This window comes from Ciconia boyciana, chromosome 12 (genome assembly GCF_034638445.1).
Source record: "Ciconia boyciana chromosome 12, ASM3463844v1, whole genome shotgun sequence".
Lineage (NCBI taxonomy): Eukaryota > Metazoa > Chordata > Aves > Ciconiiformes > Ciconiidae > Ciconia > Ciconia boyciana.
Genome location: NC_132945.1, coordinates 23944640 through 23966455, shown reverse-complemented (window position 1 = coordinate 23966455; position 21816 = coordinate 23944640). Strand labels below are relative to the sequence as shown.

Here is a 21816-nt window from a genome sequence, read left to right as displayed (position 1 = left end):
TTCTGTCCCGCCTGGAACAGCCCATCGCTGATGTTGTTTTCTGTTTTTCTCGGACCAGTTTTTGCTTTCCCGGGCTGTCTCTCTGTTCCTCCAGCTGAAGCAGCCAATACCTGTCACCGAGTCCTACTTTCCCAGACTGCTTTTTACCTTTTTTGAGTAATTTTCCCCTTTCCAGTTGATAAGTTTGTTGTTCTTGTTTCTTGTTTTCGCGGCTATCGAGGGTATTTCGGGCTGTTTCGGGTTCTCGGGTACCCAGCTGCACTTCGCAGATGCCAGCCGTGCTCCTCACGGGTGCTCCTGGTCCCCAGGCTGGCAGTGCCCAGGCTCGCGGACATCTTCTGCCGTCGGCGTTGTAGCAGACATTTTCTGTCAGTATTTTCCCATTATAACCTTTATGGCTGCTCCCATCAGTTGCTCACACTGGTCCCCACCCGTCACTGGCACTGAGTCCTTGCAGCACATCCCACACGGGATGGAGAGCGAGGTGACACGGATAATTAAGAAAGGATTTAATACGAAGCTGGGGCAGACTGCGGTGATCACGGCTCGGCCAGACAAGCGCTGCTTCCACACAACCAGCCCTTTTTACCCTCGTCCTCTCTACCCCTTCCCCCACCCATTCCTTAATAAGTTTTGCACAGTGCCGCATCCCCCCTCAAATATCCCAAATCCTCATCTTCCTCCTGCTTCCCCCCTCTTATCAGCTGCAAACTCCAGGTTTGTCCTCTCCGAAGCTCTGCCTGTCAGTTCTTGGTGGCCCATCAATGGGTGATTGGAGATTTTTGGTCTTTGGCATCATCTCCCTTCGCCCCGTCTACCCGGGCTGTGTCTCCATGTGCTTTTGTCTATCCCTTCCCCCTTTGCACAGGAAAGGTCCTTGATCGGATAACCTGAACCGAGCTGGGACACGATGGATGCAGCTCTGGCCCGATACTCTGGGGGCCTGGAGCTCTCTGAGAGCCGTTTCACGAGGTTTGTAGCTCGGTGGAGGAAATAATACATTATATTCTGGCTTAATGGCTGGAGCTCCCTGGGTTTGCCATGTCCCTCGTCCTGGTCCCCGCCACGGGGATGCCGTGACACGCAGGCTCCCAGCCCAGCGCTGTCTGGCTGGAAGGATGTTTTCTTCTTTGCTATGGGACGACAGTCTCTGGGGCACAGCCCCAAGCCAAGGTTGCAGCAGGTCCCCCCAGAGCTGCACTCTGCCTGCCCAGCTGTCGCTGCCCCGCGCCTGGCCCTGCCATCACTCCTTCTCCCCATCCTCCTCCTCTGTGTGGTCTGGGCTCAGCAGGGCCAAAAAACGGGGAAGTCTCAGGTCTGTACCCCAGGTTTGATCCACAGCATCCCAACCTGCTCCCTGTTTGCTGCCTGCAGCCGCACTCTGACAGGCAAGCATTACGGGATGTGTCCCTGCCCTGGGCTTTCCGTCCCTGTCCGAGCCACACCGGCGGAGCGGCCGTCCCCGGCTCAGCCGCAGCCCTGCCCGGGCTGCGCTGCTGGTGGGAAGTGGTCCCCTGCACCCCAAATCCAGCTGGGGAGAGGGCTGTTCCTCCCCCAGCGAGGGGGGACACCCCGAATCCAGCCTGCTGTGCGTACGTGGGGACGAGGGACGTCCCAACGCAGCCGACAGGATAAGCGTACGTGGGAAGAGACAGCATCCCTGCCAGCACGGCTTGGTGGGGATTCGGCAGGGCCACGGGCGCTCAGCCAGCCGGAGCTCAGGCAGGGGAAGCGGGGCTTGAAGTGAGGAGGTCGAGGAGGGTGGCAATGGGTGGGGAAGCCCCCCCAGCCAGGGTGCAGCACCCAGCACCCTCCCGTGGCTTAACAGCCCGGGCGATTCCTGGCCATGCCGGGGGAGACCTCGAGCCCCATCCCAGCCTCACAGTGCTCAGCAGCCAGGAAGAAGCAGGTCCGACACGGGGTGAGAAGCCGCCTTCTTCCCAAAACAGCACTCCCCTTTCCTCGACGTAAACCAGCGCCCGGCTGGGGAGCCGAGGGCAGAGGCAGCTGCGGAAACGGCAGCAAAGCCCCAAACTCGGTGAAACCTGGTCCAGCACTTGCCGGGGCAGGAACCCGCCCATGAGTGGGGCCGGGAATAGGATGGAGTCGCCTTCTGCTTGAGGAAGCAAGACAGGGATACACCCGGAAGTATCCACATGAAATATTTTTATTTTATTAAGTTTATTGTATTTTATTTATATTATTACGTTTGTTAACAAAGTGAGGAAAAAAGAAACAGAAGGTATTTTTTCTTTTGCCTTTTTTTTTTTTAACGGATGAACACACCTTAGAACTAACATCCTGTCCAATGGAGACAAACAAAAGGACCTTGGCAGAAGTTCAACTTCACCTAAAATGCTACAACCTGCAAAGGAAACTGCTGAAGGCCACAGCATGAATGCAAGGGCGGTTGAGTACTGTGGAAGGGAAACGGGCTCAGGCCAATCTAGTTCAGGGATGCTTTGAAGTACGTTAAAAAAATCCCATCCTGGCAGTACCTAGGGATGCCTGGAGCTGCCTTTCCCGGTCATCCTTCTCAAAGGCAAGGCATCCTTTCCAAGGTTGGGAGCGTGGGGCCAAAGGTGTGCCCAGAGGAGCTGGCAACGGACAAGGAAGGACGGGAGCGGGCGTCGGACAGACGGACAAGCGCTTGGGCTGAGTTTTCTGAGGAAGGTGATGTGACAGGGGGACATTTGCCTTGCAAAACTGAGGGAAGGCAAGTTCGAGGGGAAGGTGCGATTGCAGAGCTGAGCGGAGCTGCCGCCCCTGCGAACCACCAGCCGGACTCACTGCACCTTAAAAAGGGACTTACGGAGGCGGGAGGAGGAAGCGGCGCAGAGAGCAGCACCGCACATGGGTGGTGACACCGGAATCTTCCTGTGGGCAGAGGCCGGCAGAGCTCTGCTGGAAGCAGAGCAGGGTCAGCTTAAAGCTTCAGAAGCAAAAGCACAGGCAGGGCAGCTCTGGCAGCAGCGCGTCTTGGCCGTGCGTGGGCAGCAGGGTACCTGCGGCTTTTATAGCGGAACAAACACTGACCGGGCTAAAGCTGGGCGTTAATCTGCTCTTCTGTGTTGTTTATGCTAATTAATAGCAGCAATACATTCCGTCTGAGAAAACTGGATCAAATTCCTCGAAACGCTCCAGACCATCAGCTTTTTCCCTTGATTGATATTTATATGTCTTTTTTTTTTTTTTTTTAAATATGTCTTTTTTAGCCATACTAGAAAAGAAGGCATGTGGTATGACAGTGTTAGTGAGGCTGGTTAACCTCCAGCTTGGAGTCTGATACAAGATCTGGCTCATGGAAAAGCCGCCCCTGCTTGGGTGGTGCCCAGCATTAGCAGGAGCACTGACTCATATTTTCTCTTAGCCTGTGTTTTCCAAATAGAGAGCAGGGCAGGTGGGGTGGGGGGAGTATCATTTGTCACCTGGAGCTATTGCTTGGAGACCTGGGTGGCAACGTTTTGGGAAGATTTTTGCCAAAAGCCTTGCCTCACTAGTGCTAGGTTATAGGCAGAGCTTACAGATGCCTTGTTTTGGACAACGGCAGCTTCCACGCTCCTGGGGGCTCTTCCCAGCTGCCCACGGTGAGTGAATGCAGCTCCCTGGCCAGCGGAGGGATGACTGTTGACTCCCCTTCATGCTTCTGTCCTTGGGTTTCTTCCATCACCTGCCAAAAACACAGGGACCGTGTCCTTTGGTGGCACAAAAGGGACTGAGACCTCTTCAGCCGCACTGTGAAGCATCCCATAGCAAACCGCGCTGCTGGGGGGGGGGGGGAGGTTGTCCCAGCCCTGGGACGAGCACCCCGCCGGCACACAGTGCCGTTGCACTCCTCTTAAACATCCCAATCCCTCAGATCACCCCCAGAGACTGGCCTGGGGGGAGGCAGAAATCCCCCCCGCACCATGCCCCCCTCCAGAGGCGGGGGAAGGCTGCACGCCAGCACCCCCGAAACGCAGGGGTGCAGCATCGGCCCCGTGCCGACACCGTTGAGCCTAAGGCTCAGCTGCAGGAGAAGTAAGGGGAGGCTCCCCTGACCCTCAAATCCTTCTGGCGTCTCTGAAATAAGGAGGCAGGAGCGGAAGGTGGGGCTGGGGCGAATCTGCCCCGGCCGCAGCGATGCTGAGCGCTGGTGGTGCCGGCATGGGAGGGAAGGAGGTTTCTCTGAGACGGAGCGGGGCGGAAGAGGGAGAGAGTGAAGCGACTATGGAAGGCGTGTGTGTTTAGTGTTGATGCTGGGGGTAACGGAATTGTGGTTTTCCTCTGTGTCTTGTAGCTGTTTTGGGTTAGGTGTAGTAGAGGAGAGAAGGTGTAGCAGAATGTTTTTATTCTAACCAAACTGCAGCAGCCCTGAGAACTGCCGTATTCAGGACATTGAGATGCTTCTCCAGGCAGCTGAGCACGTCCCTGGAGTGCTGGCACAGGTGGGTGAAGCTGCAGGTATCGGGACATTGTCCACCGCACCCCCAAACCCGGGAAAGCTCCCCGGGACGTGGCAGTGACCCCACGGGTCCCATGGGACCAAGCTGAACTACGGCACCAGCCACCAGTGGGCTCACTGTGGCCCCCCCCGGGGTGAGGACAAAGCCCATAGCATTCTGCAGGAAGGCAGGCAGATGCTTCCTTTGTATGATGAATTAAATATTCATAAATATTAATTATGAATTAAATATTCATCCTTAAATAAAAAGGAGGAACCAGCTAGTGGGGAACCATCTAATGGCAGTGAGTTACCAAGGTGGCCGTGACCTGTGTGCTCCGAATGGCATGCTGTTTTTTCGTCACCTCCTTTCGCTTATTCCTGTAATCTGGAAATAAAGGAAAGGCCAAATAACTCTTGGGTTTCCAACAATGCCCTGGCAATTTAGGCGGCACCCTGCATTTCATGGGACGGGTGAAGAAAAGCTGGCTGCAGACAGCAGCGACGATGGGAGCCTTTCACTGGGCAGAGCCCCTCTGTTTCCAAAACCAGGAGAGCCCCATTTTGGGGAGGGGAAGCAAGAAGGCAGCATGGAGAGTGGACTTCTGCCTACGACACCCGCCTTGCCTGCAAGCCCCGCAGCTCGAACCTGCCTCCCTTTGGCTGTATGGACTCGGTGCAATATTTCCTATATTTCTGACTTGGAAATGCTCCGTGTGCTCTGGGAAAGCGTGAGTGTCCCCTTTCAGTCCTCTCCTGGAGGGCATCCTCTCCTCAACATGCTATTGACCCTTCTTCTGACCAGTTCCCCGAGGTGCTACATGTGATCCTGAAGACCGAGCCAGCGTTTTCAGGAAGACCACTGGGATGGCCAGCCAGCCCTCGAGACCGGGCCACCGCAGAGCCTGTGCAGGAGGAGGCCAGATACGATTGCTAATCATGGTAATGAGGGGATTCACATGGCGAGACCACAGAAACCAGGAACTTTAAAAGGAGAAGCTGGAAAAACCACAGTAGACACGTGGAAATCACATCCCTGATCTCTTCCCTCCCATCCCAGAGCTGGAGGGATGGAAAATGAACTACTCAACCTCACTCTGCAACCCCTGCTTCACTGGGATGACTGGTCAGCTGCTCTCCTGGGTCATAAGAGGTTCCCAGACCTATTTCTGCCTGTTTATCAGATAGTTTTCTCCTCCCAAAGCTTGCCATAGCTGAGGTTTTTTTGACCAGGGTATGGCTATCGCTAGGGAAGACCATGGTAGGATGTTCTGGAGGAGAAACTCGCTTTCCTTGAGCATCCATGGAGAAAGCAGAGGTGCTGGCAAAGACTGCAGGCAGGGACCAGTGCCTACTGTGGCTTTCCTAAAAGGATGGACACCAGAGTTGGGTCCTCAGCTGATGTGGACAGTCCTGCTCTTTAAAAAAGAAAAGTCTGGCTTTTATCTAACTGAAAGCATCTTTCCTCATACCCGCTGCCAGGGGAGGGTGTGGTGGCTGAGCCTGGGGGGTCTCAGTGGCTGAGCCTGGGGGGGTCTCAGTGGCTGAGCAACTCGTTACGGTTCCTGGAAGGAAACCGCGGGGCTACTTACACCATAGGAGGAGGAACAGCAGCATTATGAAGACTGCTACAGCTGCAAAGACATAGCTGGTTGTCAGATCAATGGCCTCCGAGCAGCCTCGCTCTGCCGAAGAGAAAGGGAGAACTTGTCAGCAGTTGCTCCTCTGGCCAACACCCCCCTTTGAACATTGAGGCACCATGAATTTAATCCAGGGACTTTCTGTGCGATGGAGAGGGGGGATCCCTGTGTTTCAAATCACGGAGCCACCGTGGCGAACCTTGCTTTGCTACCTAAGAGCTACCACCTCCCTGCTGAGCGTGAAGCTGCCACGACTACGTCAACTACAACAAGGTTTCTTGCAGGACCAGCCGTGCAAAGCCACCTAAGGACTCTCTCTGCCCTGTGTGAAGCCAACCCCCCCCCCGATACCCCACTGCTCCCCAGAAGAAAGGCGAGCAAGGGCACGAGCGGTGCAAACCTGGGCCACCCCTTACCATGGAGCTGCTGGATATTTTGGAGCAAGAGGGTGGTGAACAACAAGTTGACAATCAGTGTTGTGGGGGCTGTAGAGTTCCAGATGACACGGTACCCTGGGAGAGGGAAATATTGCTGACGGATGAGAGGAGAATGCGTAAGGAGTGCGGGCTGGCAGGCGGAGGAGCCAGGCTTCGGTGGGAGGGTGAGCGAGGCATGGGCAACGTCTCTGGACTTGCACCACAGCAGCATGCCGAGCCTCTGTTCGCTCCCAGGAGTGAAAACCTAAGGAGTTTACTTCTGGGCTCTTATTGGGCTTTTTCTACCAGAGGTTTCGATCATAAACAGCAACTTACACATTTTGATTTTGAAGCGGCTTAGAGCTTCTGGTTTCCACACCGCTGCTGCTGCTGCCTGGGCAGTTGCTATTACCGCAGCAAAGAAGAACAGCCCAAGCAAGACGAAGGCAGCAGAAAGACCTGCGGGAGCAGAAGTAAACCAGAAGGTGAGATGGAAACTGGTGGAGGCAGCGGTCTGAGAACAAGGCAAGGAAAGTTGGCTTGTGGCAACCCTGCACCCAACTGCTGCATCTGGGAGTGCAGGATCCGTCACCCTGTGCAATGGGGCTGTGCAGCAGCAGGACTGCAGACGAGAAGGGTCCCCCATGGCCTGGGCATGGGTCTGGAAGCAGGGACTGGCTCGGCGCTGCTGGCCAGGGGACCATATCCTACAGCCGAGGACAGTTTTTATCCTGGAAGTTGGTAGCAAGCAATATTTATGATAAATGTACACATAGGCAGCACCTGTCTTTCAACAGAGAATGGGGAGAAGACCCGCGTGTTTCGAGGGGGAGGTTCTTCGGGCTTGTTTGCCTTAATGTCTGCTTGCAGCTCAGCATGTAGCAAAGGAGCACCCATGGCATGACAAATAGGTAGCCTCAGCCTGGGGCAGGGAAGAACTGGCTACGGAGCAGTTTTAGGACGGCCGAGCTTTGTGTTCATCGCCCACGGTGCCTTACGGTCTGGTGGAAGTGGTTTCTGAACCGCTTTTTCATTTTTGAGAAGTCCTGGAGAAGGGGTAGTGGTACCTGAAGCGTGCAAAGGGACAAATGTAGCCCTTGAGTTTCAAAAAAGCAGAGAAAGAGGAGCCTGCAGGCTACAGAGCAGTGAAGTCTAACTTCAATTTCTCCAAATCAAATACTGCTACATCAAAGATGCTGCTGTAAGTACCTGGAGGAAAAAGAAAGATGAGACACTGAAGCAATCAAGAACAAATCAGGTTAAATGAATCCTACCTTGTTCCTGCATCCAGATGATGGAGGTGCCAAGCAGGAGGACAGAGGAGATACACAGCAGTCCATGGGTGAACAGAATTATATGTTTCCATGTTCCCTCTCCTGGGAAAAAAGGCAAATGTAATCAGTACCACACAAGCAGGATGGGGGCAGGCTGGAAATGGAAGATAAGCAAGCACAAGTTTTCTTTGTAAAGAATTGAATCCCTGAGGTTTAGAAACCCTGAAAAGAAAACCTGGTGAACTTTCAAGGGCTTGCTTTGACTTCAGGAGGAACCAGAAAAAACAGCCAGATTTGGGGTTGTTCCACACTGAACCAGGCACCAATTCCACCTAGTGAGACACTTTACAACACTTCTGCCCGAGTTTTTGCCTCCTATAATGACCTGACAAGAGCTGGATTTCCTCTGGAGACCCATTTCATGGGGGAAAGCCCACGTGGCACAAGCTCTTGCCACAAGCACCAGGCATGGAGAGCTCCTCAGGGGGACTACCCCCAAAGGCAAGACCTAACGCCACAACCTGCACATGTCCCCAGCGTTAATGCTGAGAGACAAATACACATGGGAGAACTTTCCTGCCAGCCGTAGGGCTTCACCTCTGCTCTCCAGATGGTCTCCATTATTCTGGGGATTATTCCTGGTGGGTAGAAGAACGCGCTAGCAGATTACAAAGACTGTGTGGGAGGACTTGCTGTTGGCTACGTCTTGAGGTTTGTTTTCTGTTAATCAATATATATGTTGCTACTGAAGAACCCACGTTAACCTGTACGCTCCTTGGGTACGGATCCAATGTCATGACCCAAACACCAGTGTGCTTGGTCACCAAAAGCCGCGAGACATGATCTTTGGCCAGCTCCAGGCAGGAAGGCTCTTCCCATGCAGCCTGTGTGTTTTTTATTTCTCCCCAGGGATGCCCGAGGAACGGGAGAGGAATGACTCCTACGCTTGGTTCTGTGATATTTTTGGGTCCATCTCTTACAAAGCCATTGGGGATTAGCTGCTTCTAGGAAGTTTTATTTTCTGTGCAAGCTACAGAGGCATAAGAAGAAAGGCATGAGCTGAGCACATTTCCTCCCGCTACCAAAGTGAATCAGGACGAGAAGGAGCTTGGCTGAGGCTTTCTGCCGTCTGCCCTGCCCGTGGTGGGGAGAGAAGGGTTTAGTTTGGGGGGCTGGGGTGCAGTCCTGGCACTCACCGAACCTGTGCTCCCTCAGCTGACAGAGCAGGATAACGAAGCTGGTGGCGGAGGCAGCAACGAACGTCAGCGCGATGATGGCCAGCCTCTGCACGTGTTGTAGAGGAGGCGTGAGACCTGCAAGGCAGGGCAGGAGGGAAACCCTGTGCTGGGGACAACCTCGAAACACAGAGCAGCGATCCCAGGAAACCTCAAAATGCTGGAAAACCCAAGGGACGAGTTCTGGGTCTTCCTTGCTCAGGAAAGCCCATGAGAGACAGTTGCGCCCTGCGGGGTGGACCTGCGACAACACAACAAACCGCTGGGCCCACGAAGTCAAGGCAAGGCTAACCTGTCACCGTCAGGTTCAGGGCTGCCTCCTTCCAGCTTATCACATTGCTGACGTTGCAGGAGTAGGAGCCGCAGTCTGACTTCTCTCCGTTCCTTATCTGCAGCACGGAGATGTTTCCAGAGAGCAGATAGCACTTTTCGGGGGGAAGGGGACGTCCCTCCTTCTTCCAGGAGATGGAAGCCACTGTTCCCTCTGGCACCACGCAGACCAGCTCGATGGGCGAACCTGCCAGGTTCAAACTGCACTGGAGCTCAGGCTGGGGCACAGGCTCTGGAAAGCAAAGAGCAGCATGGTAGCACTCCCAGGAGCATGAGTACTGCCTTGCTTTGGACCTGAAAACTGGCCGACATGCAAGAATACCAAGCCCCTTGGGGAGTGAGCAGGTCCTTCCCTTCTGATTTACACCCCAGGTCGGTTTGGAGAGAGCGAAGATACTGCAGGAGCAGGGCAACATCCACCAAGATCAAAGCAGAAAGCAGATGTCCCCATCCCTGCCACCGTGCCACCCCTAGGATGGACACTACCAAGCCTTGGAGATCAGGCACGGCACCTTGGACTCAGGGACACCGACCCGAAAGAGCTGCGAGGTGGGATTACACTGGGAAGTGATGACAGGGACTTTCTGGACACTGTCTGCCATGGGGTGTCCCAAGAGGAGAGAGCTTTTCGCACACAGCAGTGGCGTGAGGAAGTGTGGGAGGGGGTCAAAGAAGTCGTGAAGTTCAGCCAAGGAGCAGCAATGTGGGACTCCGCTGCTGCCCACATTTAAACTGGTCCAACTCCACATGGGCCAAAGCACAGAGAAGCAAGCCTTGCATGATGGAGACCCCTGCCATGCGCAAAAAGAGGGCTGACTCCATCCCTCAGCTAACGCCGACGGGTCAGGGCTGTTCTTAACTACATCTGGACTTCCACTTGATAGCAACCACATGCTCCTGAGGTCCTTCATCCCTGGTTGTCCTACATGCAGTGTGCTCATGTAGTGATGCTGAGCTCTAGGAAAGGGCAGTTCAAAACAGGCTGAGCTGTCATTTCTGTTTATTTTTCAGGGAAATTCAGAGACAGAGAAAGGCAATGCTGGCGTGAAGGAAAAGAGTCTGCAAGGCCTGGACCTATGGAGGGGGAGCTCCTGCAGGGAGCCACGGGAGATCAGCCACGTCTGCCTGGCAGACCCACCCTCTGGTGAAAAGCATCCATAAACCCAGCTGATCTCAGGATCTGATCCTGAAGGCGTTAGCGGGGCAACTGGTGAGGCAGCAGCTTATCCTGGGAGTGCTACCAGGGAGCTTCTGGCCCCAGCTCCAAGGGACTGGCCACAAGCTGCAGCTCCTGAGTTCCTTAGATCATTACCATGGCATTTGTTTTGCTCATCAAATGTGAACAGAAATCCCTTCTCTTGAGGGATTTTTATGCCATAAACTTCCTGTGAGCATCCTTTGTTCATGACAAAACAACTAGATAAAAGTTAAGGCAGAAGGTGTCTCCCGTTTCTATCACTCCAGGATGAAGGCACCGTGCAGCCTGATGTCCCAACCAGGAACTCAACCCACAGCCAGACTCAGTTGCAAAAAACCCTCTGGCATTTCCCAGCAACTCTTTCAGGGTCTCCAGTCTGTGTCTTTCAAGGCAGTGATGAAACCAGAAATCCTCCTCTAGTTCGAGACTTGCTGCTCCAGCTGGAAGCCCGCTGGGATTCCTCCCAAGGGACTGAAAGGGGTGGCTGATGTTATCACAGAACCTCTCTCCATTATTTTTCAATGGTCTTGGGAATCTGGAGAGGTCCCAGTCAACTGGAAGCTGGCAAATGTCCCAATTTTCAAGAACGATAAGAAGGAAGACCCTGGTAATTACAGATTATTTACAGTAATTACAATTGCCTGGTAATTAGCCTGTCAGTCTCACTTCAGTGCCTGGTAAAATTATGGAAAAGGTTATTCTGGGAGTTATTGAAAAACACTTGAGAGACAACGCAGTCATAGCCACCATGAGTTCACGAAGGGAAAGTCCTGCTTAACCAACGTCATTTCCTTTTATGACAAGGTCACCCATCTAGTTGACCAAGGGAAGCCAGTGGGGTTTTTTGGATTTTAGCAAAGCTTTTGATACTCAATACTTTTGATACTTTTTGCTGTCTCTCACAGCATCCTTCTGCGATGGAAGTCACAGCACACAGCTAGACAAGTCCATCATAGGTTGCGTGAGCAGCTGGCTGGCGGGTCGGGCTCAAAGGGTTATAGTAAATGGGGTGACATCAGGCTGGCGGCCAGTCACCAGTGGGGTTCCCCAGGGCTCAATTTTAGGGCCAGTGCTCTTTAATGGTTTTATAAATGATCTGGATGCAGGAGCCCAATATACATTAAGTAAGTTTCCTGATGATACTAAACTAGGAGGAGCCGTGGACTCCCTCGAGGGTAGAGAGGCCTTACAGAAAGATCTGGACAGACCAGAGAGCTGGGCAATCACCAACCGTAGGAAATTCGACAAGAGCAAGTGCCGGATTCTCCACGTGGGACGGGATAATCCTGGTTGTATGTACAAATTGGGGGACGAGAGGCTGGAGAGCAGCCCCACGGAAAGAGATCTGGGGGTCTGGGTTGATGGCAAGTTGCATATGAGTCAACAGTGTGCCCTGGTAGCCAAAAGGGCCAACTGTGTCCTGGGGTGCATGGAGCACAGCATCGCTAGCCGGTCGAGGGAGGCGATTGTCCCACTCTGCACTGCACTGGTGCGGCCCCACCTTGAGTGCTGGGTGCAGTTTTGGGCACCTCAATATAAGAAGGACATCAAGGGCGACCAAGATGGTGAAAGGTCTCGAGGGCAAGACTTAGGAGGAGCGGCTGAGGTCACTTGGTTTGTTCAGCCTGGAGGAAAGAAGGCTGAGGGGTGACCTCATGGCCGAGGGGTGACCTCATCGCAGTCTACAACTTCCTCAAGGGGGGCAAGCGGAGGGGAAGGTGCTGATCTCTCGCTGGTGACCAGTCATAGGACACAAGGAAATGGAATGAGGCTGCGTCAGGGGAAGTTCAGACTGGACATTAGGAAAAGGTTCTTCACTGCGAGGGCGGTTGGTCACTGGAACGGGGTCCCCGAGGAAGTGGTCACGGCACCAAGCCTGCCAGAGTTCAAGAAGTGACTGGAGGAGGCTCTTAGTCATACGGTTTAGGGTTAGGTAGTCCTGGAAGGAGCAGGGAGTTGGCCTCGATGTAACTCGAGATATTCTATGATTCTATGGCTCTGTTCTGGTTGCTGTCTTGTGGACCTGTCTGCTGCACTGGCTGGCAGCAGAATCTCTGTCTGAGAAAAACATCCTCTCGACACATTTGACTTACTGATAACTTCAAGGAGGGTTGTCCTAGCTTTATGCTGCATCAGATCAACTGTTGCTTTATAGATGCCGCTGTCTGTCTCCTGTAACCTCTGCAGGAGAATCGAGCCGTTCTTCGGGTAGAAAATCACTCTGCCTTGGTAAGCTGAGTAAATGGTTGGAGACTGGTAATCTGCATAGTACTGCAGGATGAATTCCGGGGTGGTGTTTCTTATGTATTCCCACTCGGTGAAGTTTACGTTCTTGATATCCGGTGCATGCATCAGTACGGAGGATCCTTCAGCTGCAACCCTTCTTTCTGTGATTTCCACCACTGCGGAGGACCCCTGCAAAACCAGCAACAGGTCTGGAAATAGGAGAGATGCCACAGCAGGATGGGTTAGTTTTAAAGCAAAAGCTGAAGAGCTATTTAATCTGCTTGTACATCCTACTTCTGTTTCTTTTGGGCACAAGTTACCAACTGACTTCCTGAAGCATGTTATGCCACGTCTGATTTCCTTCCTGCTTTGTCAAGATGAAAATGGTAACATTTTTTGTTGGTGTGTTATATAAATGCTTTTTAGCTGGTTAAGACAATTCCTTGCCCTTTGGAATTAAAATTATGAAAATCTGGACTTTTGGGGGTTTTCTGCACATCAGGAGTTGCTATCAGGGACCGTAATCAGTGTGGCTTCACCCCTGGATCTTGAGCTGCTCCCTTGGCACCTGGAAGGAAGAGCATTGCTTGGAAAACGAGCTCTGAACGCACTTTGTTGGGACTGTGTAGTCCTGGCTGCTAAATAACCGGTGTCTGAGAGCTGACCTTTCGGAACGCTGTTAAAACCTACAGGTGTATTCAGCCTCAGCCTCACCATCCTCTCAAGAGGAGGTTAAGCCCTGCAAAACTTAACGCTCCCACTTAGCTAGGCGCCCAGTGACCTTATGCATCTGGAAGGTCTAATTCATCATGTATTCACATTTCCTGGCACGTCTGAGTAATGCAACGGCTCTCTGGTGCAACTGCTGCGTAGACGAGCCGCTTTTAGCATAAAAAGGAATCTAAACGGGCCTTTACATAAGAGCCGTTGTCTTGAAAATGTTTTATGGTTTCCCCCGGGCAGAATGAAACTAATGTGGGGGTGAGTCTGCAAGTGCGACCCTGAAAGTATCCTTGGCTGTACAGAACCCAGGCGTGAGAGCCCTGTCGTAGCAGTGGTGGTGTAAAAGGACTTAGCAAGTGGAAAGTCACATCCGATATCTCCAGCCCCCACATCTGCCAGAACCATCATCCTGGAGCTGCTTTTAGCATGTTTAAGAGGTTATGCTGGTTGCTGAAGAGGGAACAAGCTACAGGAACAGGTACCAAAAGGAAAGCTTGTCTAAGCAAAAAGGAAAGATGATGGCGGGGAGGCTCAGGGAAGGGTACCGGAGGGTACACCATGGTCGGAGAGCGGAGAAGAGGCTCTCGGGGAAGCAATCCTTAGGCATGCAGTGGAGGAGAGCTGCTTGTAAGAAGCGGTGGTGGTACCCAGGTACGGAGATGCCGCAGCGCTGGGAGGAAGGAGGCACCTGCCAGGATGGCTCCCGGCGCGCACGCCTTTACCAGCACTGCCGCAGCCCGGGGCAGGGATGCAAGGAGAGCACAGGAATGCTGCAAGCATATGTTCTCCCAGGAGGTGCACGGCCGATGCTAGCCCCACACAAGTCCCTTTTCATACTCACAGCCTGCGACGGCCACCTGCAGCCAGGTTAACATGGTAAAGCCCTGCAGGCTCTTTCAAACCAGCACGAGGGATAAGCTTCTGCAGCGACGAGCTCTTGGGATGGCCGCTCTCGGCATGATGGACGGGCCTGTGAAGGACACTGTGAAAAGCACCGTTGGCGTCCGCCACACAGGGACTGGGGAAGGCGAAGGGTGCTCGGGAGCCCCAGGCCTCCTCCGTGTCCCCACAGCACTGGCATCGCTGCAGGCGGCACAGGCTGAAGCAGGGGGTTGCTGTACAGCAGCCCGAGCCCACGCCGCTCCTAACAGCGCAGCTCAGGGAAACAAACCATCACGGCCATATCTGTGTTCAGCACCAATTCACCACAGCGATTAATAAAAGAAGGACTTCCTAGACACAAAGATCGCTGATATCCAACAGCGTCAAGACCAGCACAGGCGCAGCAGTTATTGGGGGTGACAAGTGCCTCGCCGCTTTCTGCAGCCCTTCCTGCGTGCTGCAGCTTTACAATGCTAGCAGCTACAGCCCTGCCTTGTCCTTTTAGTATTTATTTCTGCATCTGCTGGCCATGAAGTTGCTCGTTTGTACTTAGCAACCACCTCCACAGCCTCCCAGGATAGTAGGAGCTACATGCTCACACCCCAATGCCTACACAAGTACTTTCTCTTCTCAGGTTGAACTCATTTCATCACTCCCTTGAGCAGCCCTGACTCTTGCCCTCCCTGACTCTTCCCCTGTGGCAGGGGCAATATGAGTATGTGCCATGTGAATATGGGCTCCACATCTGCCTTATGCATCACCTTCACAACTTTGAAAACCTCCATCCCATCCCCTTTGCCACCCCCTCCTCTCCAACCTGAAGGCTCCCAGCCTTTTCAGTCTCTCCTTGCAAGCTCTTGATCATTTTGGCTGCTGTTCTCTGGGTCTTCTCCAACTTTTTTTAGAGACCTTTTACCTTAGTTTCTTTGCAACACAGACTGCAACACACACCGCACCACTCGGTGGGCGTGAGAGAGCTCGAGAACAACCTGCCTGCCTCCAACACACTTTGCCATGGGGTGTTATTGGAACGGGACCAGCGCTCGGGGCGGGTTTGCAGAGCCAGGCTTTGGCGTTTGGCCAGCAGGGACTGCACTCGCTGGTGGGTTTTGCAAGGCTCTGGAGCAAGGGTGAGGGTGGAGGCCAGCGGGAAAGCAGACAGTGGGACAATTTTTTGCCAAAGGGTTTTTCACTGCCCTGTGATCAGAGTCTCAGCTGGGACCAGAAGAGTCAAGATGGTCTGTATTAGGTATGTGGTTTATTTTAGAAACAGCCCAAGGTTGGCGGTGGCTAAGGAACAGACTTCTGACGCAGAGGTGAGGAGGTGTGTCTAAGGCTGAGCTCCCTTCGGAGAGACATTACCTCCTGGCAGCATCCAGCTTTCCTCCGGGGAATCCAGCAAACAGCAGAGCAGCATCTGAAAGGGAAGCAGTTTCCACTGCGGAGCTGCCCGTGTGTGCAGCATGCCCAGCATGCTCTCCTGGACCCGGCCAAGCAGCCCCCCAGCCCAGCCCCCTGGCCCCAAGAAGGGGAAAAGAAAAAAAAACCAAACCCGAAACCCAAGGGAAGAGAAAACAGCCAGGGTATGTCGTGTTCACCCCTGCAACGGAGACCTCCAGCCCAGGACATGCCTGCCACCAGCAGAGCCAACTGCGCGCCCCTGCTAAAAGGAATTCAGGAAATAAGGTTCTGGGGAAAATTACTCGAGTTAATGGTGATTTAGCTTCTGCACAGCTAAAAACCTACATTGTCTGGGACAGAGTGGCTGCTGCAGGCTGCAAAGCCATGTTAATGCGTAGAAAGCTGGTTGTTTGTATGCCTTCGTGTCTTACATGAACTCCTTGTTGTGCTCTTCCTAGGGTAGCGGGTACATGGAAACCATGAAAAATCCTGTAATTTCTGTTGTGGGATTTCCTCAAAACTGGTATTTTATTTGCTCATTAACCAACAGGTCTAATTAGAAGTGGAGAAGAAGCAGGAGACTATGTCTTCTTTCCCTTTGCAAAATGCCTGAGATCCTGGAGGAGGGTTGTGGTGCTATTTTTAAGCCTCTTTTTTTGCCGTTTTCCCTGGTATCCTCTTGCTCTCTCTGAGGTTTGGGCAAGAACCGGTTGCGGCTTTTTACAGGGAAATGAGAACTGTGTTTTGTTTTATAGCTTACAGGGCCATTTTAAGGATATAAGAAAAACAGTTGTGGAAAAAGCATTTATGTCCTGTAGAGGCAGACGATTTCCTTTATCCAGGCAAATCCCAACGGGCATGGCAGGGACCTTCTTCCCAGCCAGCACAGCGGGGTACGACAGTCTCTCCCTGTGCCTAGGGAGAGGGGATAAGGCTTACGCCAGGAGACGGAGAGTACGGCGGATTTGGGAGGAGGGCACGTACCGCACCTCCTACCCGGAGTGCTGCTGCCCTTTTGAAAAATGAATCCCTCTTCCTCCCCTCCCTCCTCCACCAGCAGACCAGGACTCCTCAGGTACGTGACTGGGGAAAGGGATAAGAGCCCTTGGGTAACGAGATGCCCGTGCAAGGCGGAGGGTGGGTTGGATCTGCCTGCCGCCACGCAGACTGGTTTATCTCTTGAAGAGAACCTCTTGTCTCACGCGAGGCATTAGCACAGTCGAATATTTGCAGTCTGAGAGGCGGTTGTAAATGTGAACCAGCGCTTTTGGTAAGGGGCAGATATTTTCAGAAGTTTTCATGGAATCTCACATGAACAGGGAGAGGAATCGGACTCGTGATGATGCACATACTTAAGGCTACTGTGTTTTCCCCTTGGCCTCTAGCATCGTTGCTATGCTGCGTTATCTTTAATTTTTACAAAATCCACATGGAAAAGCTGCAACAGAAGCACGCTGCAGCCTGCTGGAGTTGTACAAAGAGGTCTTTGTAAGGAATATCTTAGGATCTTGATTACAAAGTATGCACACAGCACTTGGGAAACGTGTCCAGGGCACTTCAGCCTCTCATCCAGCCTTTTCTGGGAATGGCATTCAGCTGCAAAGAAAGAGCTCAGCTGCAAAAAAAGAGCCCATTATGTGAGCTGGAGCTATGATACCACCGAGGCACCGCATATCTGAACAAAAAATGTCTGTGTGGGGGGAAGGGAAGCTCCCCAGCACTACAAAGCCCTTCCAGGCTTTAAGGCCTGCTGAGGACATTAATCAGCCTTCTGCAAGCAAGGCAGCGAGTCCTCCCTGCTGCAATACCCTCTCGGTATTGCAGGGTATGGCCCCCTTCGGGATAGGGGGGGCAAGAAATGCTCCGCCAGTATTGCAACCACCTCCTCCTCCTCCTCCTCCTCCTCCTCCTCCTCCTCCTCCTCCTCCTCCGGCAGTTTGTGTGCAGCACGGACGCTGACAGCTGAAGTCCGAGGGGTTTGGTGCGGTCTGGCAAAGCGAGCTGCAGCTGTGCGCGGGGTAATCAGCACGGGCACAGGCGTCGTGCTTTGCTGTCAGCTCTGGCATTATCGTTTCGCCAGGACCCACGCGGCCGCGCTAGGGAAGTGAAGATGATGGGTGAAGAGGAGACACGGTCTTTATCAGCCCCTGGCAAAAGGAAGGCGGGGGAGGACTTGGGCGAGGCGTTATCTGAGCGTGGGCTGCAGGGGCCGGCTGGCCCGGGGCGGGATGGGGCTGCTCGAACACCACGCTTACCTGGAGGCACGTCTCCCGAACGAGCCAGGCGACGGTTCCGGCAGAAGGGTACTGTGTCCTCCTGCATAACAGAGTTTATATTAGCAGTCGTTAAAAGCGTGTACTTTCCCTGACCTAGGCTAATGGATAACGGACCTTGTGATGGGAAGAAACAAAAGGGATGTGTGATTTGCAAGGACAAAGGTTGCTCCCCCACAGGCGCCTGTGGTGCTGGCTGGTACCGTCAGGCCCTTTGATAAGGACATATGAGAAACATTAAAAACAGCATGCTCCTCCTGCTCTTATGCAAAGCCCTTACTGCAAAATTATAAGGAATGATCTTTGGTCTTGCCTGAGATGATTAAAAAAAAGAGAAGCAAATCATCCTATTATAAATCATCCCACAGCTTTGAAACCCTCCCGAGCAACATCTAGCTCTGCTCTCTCGGTCTCACATTGGCTGAGGCACGGCAAAAAGAACGGCAACAGGCAAACTGCTACAACCGATGACAAGTAGAGAAACTGTAAAATGCTACTTGGCAGTAATGCTTTGCATGGAAGGGAAAAACACCTTCAGCTAAAACCCCACGTCCCCTGTAAACAGCAGGACTGTCGCAAAGGTTCTTCGCAAATGATACAAACCGTGACAACCTAAGAGGTCCACAGATCCGTTTTGTGCTCAAACCAAAAGTGAGAATAACCAAAGCAGGTGTTAATGCTCATCTAGAAAAGAGCAGCTTTACGCATAAGTGCAGCTCTAAATAAACCGAGAAACCCCCTTCCTCATAAACAAATTATGAGTTATTTCAGAGACTTTTGCAACTTTACCCTGCCCTTCTCTAATGCTGTAAACGTCCTGCAGCCAGGACAGACAAATTAAGCTTGGCAAAGAGTTCTGGGACCGAGTAGCCCAAATCACACATGCAAAAGGCCACCAAACCCAACCACAAGTGCCACGATGTGAGGGGGCTTCAGCCAGCCACCAGTCCGCTAGCAGCAGAGCGGCCAGCTCCGACGGTGCCGGTGGCATGGGGGAACGGGGCTCAGCAGGCGGCTGGACAAAGCCAGCAGCCGCAGCATCGCAGTGGCGAGGCTGCAGATGCTCGACCAGAGCTCTCCACATTTGTGCAAATAAGCAGGGCAGGGACGGCAGGGAGAGATAGTTTTGCAGCAGCTGTATAAACAGCACAGCGATGACACATAACCAATCTGCCTGCCAGTAAATATTTAATATTTCTGGGGCTGGGTAGGAGGGGAGCAGAGCTCAGCTCCTGGTGGGAGAGAGCACCTGCAGCCCTGCCAGGAAGTGTGGGGCTGGAGGAATCCCCCCGGCCCCTGCCTCATCCCTCCATCCCCATTGCTCCCATAGCCATCCCTATCACTCCAGTACACATCCCCATTGCTCCGGTCCCTGGCCGCATGGGTCCAGTATCCAGCCCCACTGCTCCAGTCTCTGTTCCCATCACTCCTGTCCCTGTTCCCATCACTCCCGTCCCTGTTCCCATCACTCCAGGTCCCTGTTCCCATCGCTCCAGTCCCTGTTCCCATCACTCCAGGTCCCTGTTCCCATCGCCCCAGGTCCCTGTTCCCATCGCTCCCGTCCCTGTTCCCATCGCCCCAGGTCCCTGTTCCCATCGCCCCAGGTCCCTGTTCCCATCGCCTCAGGTCCCTGTTCCCATCGCTCCCGTCCCTGTTCCCATCGCTCCGGTCCCTGTTCCCATCACTCCAGGTCCCTGTTCCCATCGCCCCAGGTCCCTGTTCCCATCACTCCAGGTCCCTGTTCCCATCGCTCCGGTCCCTGTTCCCATCATTCCAGGTCCCTGTTCCCATCGCTCCGGTCCCTGTTCCCATCACTCCAGGTCCCTGTTCCCATCGCCCCAGGTCCCTGTTCCCATCATTCCAGGTCCCTGTTCCCATCACTCCAGGTCCCTGTTCCCATCGCCCCAGGTCCCTGTTCCCATCGCTCCGGTCCCTGTTCCCATCACTCCAGGTCCCTGTTCCCATCGCTCCGGTCCCTGTTCCCATCACTCCAGGTCCCTGTTCCCATCACTCCAGGTCCCTGTTCCCATCGCTCCGGTCCCTGTTCCCATCACTCCAGGTCCCTGTTCCCATCGCTCCGGTCCCTGTTCCCATCATTCCAGGTCCCTGTTCCCATCGCTCCGGTCCCTGTTCCCATCACTCCAGGTCCCTGTTCCCATCGCCCCAGGTCCCTGTTCCCATCACTCCAGGTCCCTGTTCCCATCGCCCCAGGTCCCTGTTCCCATCGCTCCGGTCCCTGTTCCCATCACTCCGGTCCCTGTTCCCATCGCCCCAGGTCCCTGTTCCCATCGCTCCCGTCCCTGTTCCCATCACTCCGGTCCCTGTTCCCATCGCTCCGGTCCCTGTTCCCATCACTCCAGGTCCCTGTTCCCATCGCCCCAGGTCCCTGTTCCCATCACTCCCGTCCCTGTTCCCATCGCCCCAGGTCCCTGTTCCCATCGCTCCGGTCCCTGTTCCCATCGCTCCGGTCCCTGTTCCCATCACTCCAGGTCCCTGTTCCCATCATTCCAGGTCCCTGTTCCCATCGCCCCAGGTCCCTGTTCCCATCACTCCAGGTCCCTGTTCCCATCGCCCCAGGTCCCTGTTCCCATCGCTCCGGTCCCTGTTCCCATCGCCCCAGGTCCCTGTTCCCATCACTCCAGGTCCCTGTTCCCATCGCCTCAGGTCCCTGTTCCCATCGCCCCAGGTCCCTGTTCCCATCGCTCCGGTCCCTGTTCCCATCATTCCAGGTCCCTGTTCCCATCGCCCCAGGTCCCTGTTCCCATCGCCCCAGGTCCCTGTTCCCATCACTCCAGGTCCCTGTTCCCATCGCTCCCGTCCCTGTTCCCATCGCTCCAGTCCCTGTTCCCATCACTCCAGGTCCCTGTTCCCATCACTCCAGGTCCCTGTTCCCACCGCTCCGGCCCCCATCCCCATCCCCGCCCCTCCAGTCCCCACAGGGCGGCCCCGGAGGCCCGGACGGGACGCGGGGCTGCCCCCGCGACACTCACCGCGGCGCCGGAGCGGCCGCCCGCCTGCGGCCGGGCTCCGCTGCACAGAAGCGGGCGCTGGGGGGCGGCTGCGAGGGCCGGGCCGGAACGCAACGCTCGGGCCCCCCCGCCCCAGGCAGCGGCCGCGGGCGCTCGGGACACGCCCGCCCGGGCTGGGGGCGGGTCGCCGCGCTGCGCCCCGCGGGAGCGGGGGGAGCGGCTGCGGGAGCGGCGGCAGCCGGAGCCGTTTCCGTCCCCGTCCCTCCCTGCCTTCCTCCTCCTCCTCCTCCCTCCGGAGGGCGCTGGAGGCAGCAGGGAGCTGGTTTCCGCTCGGCCCCCGGCTGCCCCACGCCGGGGGCTCACCCGCTGCCAAAGCAACGGGGCCACCACGGCCCGAGATGCTCCCTCTGCCCGATGCACCCACCTCTGCAGGGACCCGGACCTCCAGCTTCCCACGCCGCGGGAGACCTTTCCGCTCAGGAAAATATCTCCAGAGGCCCCCGGGGACCTCTGGCTCCTCACTAAGTGCCGCCTTCTACCCACCACCATTGCCCTCGGCAAGCTGGTCTTCTGACGCCGCCTCTCATAGCATCCTCCTAAACAAGCTGACCAGGCCTGGGTCAGAGCAGTGGGCAGTGGGGTGGGCTGAAAACCAGCTGGACAGCCAGGCCCAGAGGGCTGTCGCCAGCGGTGCGTCCCGGGGGTTGGTAGTGGGGCCAGTCCCGTTTAACGTCTTCGTTAATGACCTGGACGATGGCACAGAGCGCACCCTCAGCCGGTTTGCGGATGCTGCAAAGCTGGGAGGAGCGGCTGGTACACCCAAGGG

At 54.7% G+C, this 21816-nt stretch overlaps 2 protein-coding genes across 7 annotated transcripts in view; one reads left to right on the top strand and one right to left on the bottom strand.

Annotated features, from left to right (window-relative positions):
• The window catches only part of LOC140658715 (transmembrane and immunoglobulin domain-containing protein 1-like), a 33030-nt gene that overhangs the window by 7805 nt on the left and 3409 nt on the right, over window positions 1-21816 (top strand). The window lies entirely within an intron of this gene.
• LOC140658714 (uncharacterized) lies at window positions 2174-21260 on the bottom strand. Of its 5 annotated transcripts, none has more exons than XM_072877430.1 (13): window positions 21012-21260; window positions 18004-18064; window positions 15710-15764; window positions 14307-14447; window positions 12610-12951; window positions 9281-9550; window positions 8950-9066; window positions 7754-7855; window positions 6816-6938; window positions 6480-6575; window positions 6016-6108; window positions 4753-4811; window positions 2175-3670 (listed from the first exon to the last, which is right to left on the bottom strand). In XM_072877430.1, exons 4-13 carry the CDS (start codon window positions 14338-14340, stop codon window positions 3521-3523), a joined length of 1386 nt encoding a protein of 461 aa, XP_072733531.1. In that variant the 5' UTR covers window positions 14341-14447; window positions 15710-15764; window positions 18004-18064; window positions 21012-21260; the 3' UTR covers window positions 2175-3520. The 5 variants fall into 5 exon arrangements, with proteins under 5 accessions (XP_072733533.1, XP_072733531.1, XP_072733529.1 ...); XM_072877428.1 differs by having other exon boundaries at window positions 4738-4811; window positions 21012-21259; XM_072877431.1 differs by having other exon boundaries at window positions 4738-4811; window positions 12610-12931; window positions 21012-21259.

Excerpts from the sequence above, each read along its gene's own strand:
- LOC140658714 (XM_072877428.1), bottom strand. The coding sequence starts at position 14,340 with ATGTTAACCTGGCTGCAGGTGGCCGTCGCAGGCT. Across the intron at positions 9,551-12,609 it reads AACCCTCCTTGAAGTTATCA|AGCCTGTGCCCCAGCCTGAG; the intron begins GTAAGTCAAATG and ends TTTGCTTTCCAG. Across the intron at positions 6,939-7,753 it reads CATCTGGATGCAGGAACAAG|GTCTTTCTGCTGCCTTCGTC; the intron begins GTAGGATTCATT and ends CTGCTCCCGCAG.